This window comes from Ruditapes philippinarum, unplaced genomic scaffold, assembly GCF_026571515.1.
Source record: "Ruditapes philippinarum isolate M1 unplaced genomic scaffold, ASM2657151v2 ctg2376_1_1_1_1, whole genome shotgun sequence".
Lineage (NCBI taxonomy): Eukaryota > Metazoa > Mollusca > Bivalvia > Venerida > Veneridae > Ruditapes > Ruditapes philippinarum.
Window position 1 is genome coordinate 330,562 of NW_026851631.1, and position 8,247 is coordinate 338,808.

The 8,247-nt window shown below is 32.5% G+C and overlaps 1 protein-coding gene across 1 annotated transcript; it reads left to right on the forward strand.

Annotated features, from left to right (window-relative positions):
• The first annotated feature begins 2,070 nt into the window (after positions 1 to 2,070).
• Positions 2,071 to 6,062, forward strand: LOC132719788 (uncharacterized). Its single transcript, XM_060703721.1, has 2 exons — positions 2,071 to 4,083; positions 4,685 to 6,062. Exons 1-2 carry the CDS (start codon positions 3,597 to 3,599, stop codon positions 5,413 to 5,415), a joined length of 1,218 nt encoding a protein of 405 aa, XP_060559704.1. The 5' UTR covers positions 2,071 to 3,596; the 3' UTR covers positions 5,416 to 6,062.
• The last annotated feature ends 2,185 nt before the right edge of the window (positions 6,063 to 8,247 follow it).

Sequence of the window (8,247 nt, forward strand, 5' to 3'; positions counted from 1 at the left end):
ATAGTAGCATGTCATAATTATCCAGCATCTGAAATTTCTCGGCAGACATCTGAAATCCCTTGCAACTTGTCTTGCTGCTTTATTTTGCTTTTATCTATTAAAATGTTGCCTGTGATAGATCAACTAAAATCAGTGTCTGATGAAGGCATTATTAACCTAAGCGTTTTATCTCAGCAGCTTTAAATGTTTCAATATTCATCAATACTTAAATCAAATGTTAAGTCATGTGCAATAATTCCCCACGTAAGTTAGCTGAATAAACCTCAATGACCGGTTAAATCAAAATAACATAGATGAGAAAATCGGCACGATCATTTTATCGACATGACTCTAAATTCACAATATATGATTGACGAATGTTCTTTCTCAGGGTCAAATCAACACACCTTTTATTAAATATTACTATTTTGTGCTATATTGCAGAAGTTGGGAGTTCTGGTTATTTATGACGCTTTAACCGCTTGAAATTTGAGACTGTATGTTGTTAGTATATTAAGTCTTTATCTTAAATGTGTTTAGTATCTATTTCCTGAATAGCTCAGTAGGTAGAGCGCAGGACTAATAATCTTGATTTCGTGGGTTCGATACCTACTCATTTCACTAGCATTATTAATAATTTTGTTGTTTATTTGATGTTTACATAATTTTTCATGTTCAACAGAGAGTTCTTTTCATTTTCATTCTGGGATATTCTTTCTCTTAGTAATTCAGTATTCTAGTTCATTTGAGTTGTGGGCAATTGAATATGAACTATGAGTTAAACTTCAGGACATTTGTTCAATTTGAATCGTTCATAATTGTGAGTTAAATTTTACTTTCATATTTTTTTTGTATTTTCGTAAATAACTGGTTTTTTTTCTTTAATTAAAACTTGTAAAATTAGTTGCTGCGTTATCTTCACTGTTGTGTTTAGCTCGTAACAATGTTATTTAAACTATTTAACGTATGGCGTGACAGGCTTTAAGGATTATCTTAAATGGCTTGAATTGAAACCATTTCCTGATAAAGGAAGCAAATATATTACTGAATTTATACCAATTAACAAAATTAATTATAAGAACGACTTTTATATCTTCATCTTTAGAAATTCACTCTATTTTATTATATACTTATATAGGAAATATTAGGAAATGAAATAAAATGCGTATTTTTATTCCGTACTTTCACTGTAAATTTTTTTTTCCACTGCACTAAAGCATATTTTCCGTATTTTGACTGGTGTCTTGCCGGACTACTTTCTTCTATATTCATATCAACTAAATGATATACAATAAGAAAGAACGAAATCGATTGTATAACTATTTGATAATCTAAAGAAACATTTTTTAATAAAAAAACAAAAACTTTCTGTCCTAATCAGTTGTATGCTTCAAAATCAGAATTATGAGTTTCTTCTGCATAATGTCACAAGAAAACAATATGGAATTGGAAATTAAAATAGACAAAGATACAGATGAGTTTTAGAAAATGATTAATTACATTTGATTTAGGCAGCCATGGACATACAGCAGGATGACATGTCAGTACAAGAAAGTGAAGGATGAACCCACAATACTGAGCAGAACATTAAATTGCTGCAGAAGTTATTGAACTTTGTGGGTTAGAATAGGCCCTGCTGAGGAGTTATCTACACATGTGAGTAACTTTATCTTATAACATTAGGAAAAAGCATGGACAGGAATACAACCCAAACTCTTCTGTCTTTTGAAAGTTTGTTGGAATCATAAGCAACATATTCTTTAAATTAATTTGCCATACATAATTCTTCATAAAATGTGACGTATTTTGTCAAACTGTTTAAAGAGCTACATACATTATACTAGCAGATGACTACTGCCGCGTGTTCAGAATCAGTTGTCGCACCTTTGTAGATTAAGTAAGATCAACTCTTCGGCTATCAATAAAGCTTGAAATTATCCGCTACAATTGGCATTATGCGAAATCTTGTATTTTAATAATGCTTTTTATAAGAGGGGAGATACTCATGTCTTATTATAATGTTCATTGGGTTATACTAGTTTCCTCCCTTTTTGAAGCCTCTTGAAAGGGTAAAAGCTTTTCCTATTTGTTCGAGTATTTTCAATCATAATGTTTAATTTAAACGATCAAAATATTGTAAGTTTGTGTTATTATGTTATACGAATATACTATTCATATTGACATGCTATTGAAATAGTTTATTTGCATGTGAAAATGCTGAAAATTTAATTTTTATTTTTCATCGTTAGAGCACATGTTCCAAAATGGAAAAAAAAATGGCTGCCAAAAAAAAAAAAAAAAAAAAAAAAAAGATCGTAATATAACACCAATATGCTTTAGCCGATAGAAGGGTAATGCACAGGAAAATTAAATTTATCATGGAATGATTAATTATGCAATTCGCACACCTGAATATGGGATAGGCCTAAATGAAATTGCATGTAGTTGATGCACTGAAGACGATATGTCTTAATACCGGATATGAGTCATATCCGCGGATATGACTTTAAATAATTGATATGACTTATATTTAACACCGAATGTTAGTATAAATTATAAATTGCATGTTTTTATTATTATTTATTTAATTTTTGTTGCATATATTTGTATGATAATTCCGATTTCCGGAGTTATAAATATATGCACTAATGTTTGACTTGCCAATACGCCATATGGGCGCGCAGTCAAAAAATTTTTTTTTGTGCCAATGGGCCTTTATATTATGCCACATGGGCTTTTGTATGCATATATTTGTATGATACTTCCGACTTCCGGAGTTATAAATATATGCACTAATGTTTGACTAGCCAATACGCCATATGGGCGCGCAGTCAAAAAAAAAAAAAAAAAAAAAAAAAAAAAAAAAAAAAATTTTTGTGCCAAATGGGCCTTTTATATTATGCCAAATGGGCTTTTGTTATACATTATATTTGCATGATACTTTCGATTTCCAGAGTTATAAATATAAGCCCTAATGTTTGACTTACCAATACGCCATATGGGCGCGCAGTCAAAAAATGTTTGTGCCAAATGGGCCTGTTCAGTATGCCAAATGGGTTTTTGTATGCATATATTTGCATGATATTTTCGATTTCCGGAATTATAAATATATGTTCTTATGTTTGACTTACCATTCGCCATATGGGCGTGCAAAATAATAATAATAATTTGTGCCAAATGGGCCTTTTTAATAATGTGCGTGCAGTCAAAATTTGTTATAAATCCCAAATGGGGTTTTTATCATTTTATTTATATATAGATATTTATATATATAGATCTAAATATATTATTTGTATGAATCTATAAATTTGGAGTAAACAGTATAATTCTATTTCAAGATATATTTAAAATCACAAAACAAAAATGTTTTATGCCAAATGGGCATCAATTATAATAATCAATAAATTCTGTATGATTAATATAGTTACTTTAAAGTAAATTAATATGTATTTAATTTTGACTCCATTAATGAGGTCCATTAATAATATTGTATGCCAAATGGGCTTCTATTCAGATTTATAATGTGTTATGCGTTGCGCACATTAAATGGAGGTTTTTATAACATTTATTGAACTTGTAGTTATCATAACATTTATTTTGATTTCATAACTGCCAATATGCCACGTGGAAGAGGTGCCTCACGTCGTCGTGGAAATCTTAGGCAACAGGTTGATCATATGAGAAACCAGACCCGTTCACAATCTCACCCTAGGCATGTTTCACCTTCCCAACCAGAACCACAGCACAGGGCAAACTTACATGACATGGTCAGCTTACAACAAGCACAAGATACCCCCACGTACCCTCAAGCTGTACCACAACACATGAATCAAATGCCAGTTTCATTAAATCAACCATCGGTTTCGACCATGCCACAGCAAATTCTACACCAGCAACAACAATTTATTCCTACAAGTACATTGTATCCTTCATCAGGAGCTCAGGCACAATACATGATGCAGTTTCCTGGTGCCCTGCAACCACAGTCACATCTACGCATTCAGCAACCTCCGGAACAACTGCAGTCTCAACTACCTATGGAGCAACAACTGCAACCTCAGCCACCCTTGGAACCTCAGCCATTATTTGAACCACACACATACGGTAACTTTAATTCTGTTTCTTCTGATATTTCTCTCCATGTTTCAGAAAATTTAAAACAGAAAATTTATAATGGAGAATTTTTTGAACTTTCTCAACTTCTTTCAAGTAGCTCAAAAAAAGATCAAGAACTACATATTTCATTTAGTAACGATAAGATTTCAGTTCTTCCAAAAAAATCTAACCAACAACAAGTTGTTTCAATAGAACAGTGGACAGACTGTTTTTTAACTTTTATGTACATTTACACAAACCGTCACCCGGACCAAGCTAAGCAACTTTTGCATTATATGCACACAATTCGTATGGCATCTAAGAGACATAAGTCTGGGTGGTTAATATATGATGAGCAATTCAGGCTCCGTAAGTCGAAACATCCTTCTTCAAGTTGGGCAGTTATTGACATTGAATTATGGATGCTGTGTTTGACAGCACCAGTCAATCAAACTATTCAGCCAGTAACTTTGAAGCCTTGCTTTGAATTTAACAATTATTATAAAGGTTTTTGCCCAAAATTTAAATGCCCCTACCGACATAGATGTTTGAAATGTAAAGAATCTCATCCATCCATTAATTGTATAAAATCAGTTTCTGGAAATTTCAGGGAAGGACAAGCCAGTCCAAGAAGATTCGTTGCTCCACAGAGAACTGTGGGCTTTAGGCCAAACACCAGTAAACAATGATTTATTAAAATTTCACCTAGAAGGCTATGATAATCAATCAGATGCAAAATATTTACTTGATGGTTTTACTTTTGGTTTCAAGCTCCAGTATTCTGGTCCAAGACTTCCTATAAATTCAAAAAATTTAAAATCTGTTTCCTATTATCCAGAAGTTTTAAGGGATAAACTTTTAAAAGAAAAACAACTTGGTCGTATCTTAGGCCCATTTAATAAAAAGCCATTACCTAACCTTAGGATAAACCCAGTGGGACTTGTGCCCAAAAAATCAGGTGGCTGGCGTCTTATTTCAAATCTTTCTCATCCTAACGGTTTTTCTGTTAATGATTTTATTGATCCGGATGTATGCTCTGTACAATATTCAAAATTTGATAATGCCATTGAAATTATACAAAGTTTAGGTATTTCTTCCCTCATTGCTAAAAAAGATGTTAAATCTGCTTTTAATTTATGTCCAGTCTACCCTGGTGACTTTGATTTATTAGGTATCTTTTTTGATGACACATACTGGATTCAAAAAATGTTGCCACAAGGAGCATCTATATCTTGTGCAATTTTTGAAAAATTTGCAACATTTATACAATTTTGTGTTTCAAAAAAGGCAAACTCTAATAATATTGATCACTTTCTAGATGATTTTTTTCTTTGCTGCTAAAAATAGAAATCAATGTCAAATGCTTTTAGATGCTTTTGATAGTATTTGTTATGATATGGGAATTCCTGTTAATGATGAAAAAACAGAAGGCCCAACCACGAAAATGGAATACTTGGGTTTCGAAATTGACACTGCTGAGGGCACCATTAAAGTACCATCAGATAAAATTGAAAAAGCTAAATCCATGTTAGAAGAAGCTTTATGTTCCAAAAAAATAACTTTGAAGAAATTACAATCAATGGTAGGTCTTCTTAATTTTTTCTCAAAAGCTATTCCATCTGGAAGGGCATTTAATTGCCGCTTTTATGCAGCCATGTCTCAAGTTAAGAAACCATACCATTTAGTAAGACTTTCTTTAGGCATGAAAGAAGATATTAGAATTTGGTTGCTTTTTTTATATAATTTTAATGGTCAAACCATTTTTAGTGACCTTCTATGGACACCTGACAATCAGCTTGAATTATTTACTGATGCTGCAGGTTCAAAAGAATTAGGATGTGGGGCATATTTCCAGGGTAGCTGGGTTTATTTCAAATGGCCAGATTTTTGGAATAATGAAACCATGAGGGACATCACTTTTTTAGAAGTTGTCCCTATCTTACTAGCATTTTTAACTTGGGATTCCAAATTGAAAGGAAAAAAAGTTATTTTAAGATCAGATAATCTTTCTGTCGTTGACATCATCAATAAAAAATCTTCCCGCAACTCTAGAGTTATGTATCTCATTCGTCATTTAATGTTAGCTCTTTTACTAAATAATGTACAAATTAAGGCCAGACATATATCTGGAAAGAAAAATCAAATTTCTGATGCTATTAGTCGATTTCAGTGGTCAACTCTATGGAATTTACTCCCAGAAGGAGCCTCAAGAACCCCATCACCAATCCCAGAATCCTTCCTTCAACTCTTCAACCAGAAATAGGCAGGTTAATTCATGCATCTTTGTCTGAAAACACCCATAAAACTTATAATAGCGGAAGAAACGCATTTGACACTTTTCGTATTAACATGCATTATGGAAGATGTTGGCCCCACCGTTATGGCATGTTGTTGAATACATTGCCTATATGTCACTAAATAATTATGCTTCTAAAACAGTAAATTGTCACCTTGCAGCTGTAAGTTACTATAATAAGATAAATGGTTATCTTGACGTAACACAGTCTTTCATTGTAAAACAAATGCTATCTGGTTTAAATAGAATTCAATTCCATAAAGATAACAGATTACCAATCACAATTAACTTGTTGCACAAATTACTTCCAAATTTGAAACATGTCTGTTCATCACAATACGAAGCTTGCCTTTTTTCTGTTGCTTATACTTTAGCATTCAGTGCTCTTTTAAGAGTCAGTGAATTAACATTATCAAACAAAACCGATTTATGTAAAGCTTTAAAATTTAAAGATATCCAAATCACAGCAACTACTATAAGGCTGTTCTTGCATGGTTCAAAAAATGACCAAATTGGCGAAGGTGCTGAAATTTTTATTCCAATCACTTATAGAAACAAATTTCTCTATGATGCCTTGCAAGATTATTTATCTTCTAGACCAAAAATTGATGGGCTTTTCTTATGCCACTTTGATGGTTCACCAGTTACATCATATCAGTTCAACAATATCCTGAAAAAAGTTCTACTTTTTTCTGGTGTTGGTACCACATTTTATAAATCCCATAGTTTTCGAATAGGTGGAGCAACTTACTTACATTCTATAGGAAAAACTGATGAGGAAATCAAAATATTGGGTCGCTGGAAATCAAATGCATATAAAAGTTATATTCGCTTGAATATTCCAGATCTTTACATATAGTTAATTCATTAAAAGAAATTTAAGATTATTTTTAGATCCTTTTCAAGTATGGGTGATTGGATCATCAATGATCCGAGATGCTTCGCAAAGATCTCAACTCAGACCAGATGGTGTTAATCTTGGCTTGGAGCACATCAATGGCTCAATCCTGTGGGATTTTCAGCCAGGCATGAAACTTGATCACTTTTTTTCAAGGTTACATAATTTAATTTTAACTAAACCTTTGCCACATATGGTTATAATTCATTGTGGTGGAAATGACATTGGTCAAAACAGCTTATCTTATATCGTTAATTATTTAAAATATCTTATGAAAGAATTGTTTACCACTTATCCAAATATTTTGTTTATTTGGTCGGGAATTATCCCTCGCATTGCATTTCGTAACGAATTTAATCATTCAAAGCTTGAAAAGGCAAGGAAAAGAATAAATAGTTCAATAGGGGGATTTTTTATTAAACATGGAGGTGGTTATCTACAATATCCCCAAATAAAAGAGTCTTCCCCAGAATTATTTAGGGATAGTACCCACCTGACAGACCTAGGTGTTGAAATTATGCTCAACACATTACAGGGTGCAATTTTTCCTTTGCCACATCTTCCAATAGTATACTCTGCTAATATTTTTACAAGATTTTGTCCATGGTTTTTATTTGACAACGTCCTGTTTCCGCTTTGCATAAGTTTCTTTATGGCGGGACACTCGTGCATCTTGATTTACTCGTGTCTTGGCATTTGCCAGCACGTTGTCTCTTTTTCAAAATATAAAAATTCACTTCCGACTGTCCGGAGTGTAATCAGCCATATGGGCTTTAGTAAAATTCACTTCCGATTGTCCGGAGTGTAATCAGCCATATGGGCTTTTAGTCATATTGTAATCATTATACTATATGTATTTCCGATTATCCGGAATACATATCCAGCCATTGGACAAAATTCTGCCAAAACCATAGTAAATAGTTTTTAATCTAAAAACTTGGGTTGTTATATATCTTTCCTATCTTAATAATTGGCATTA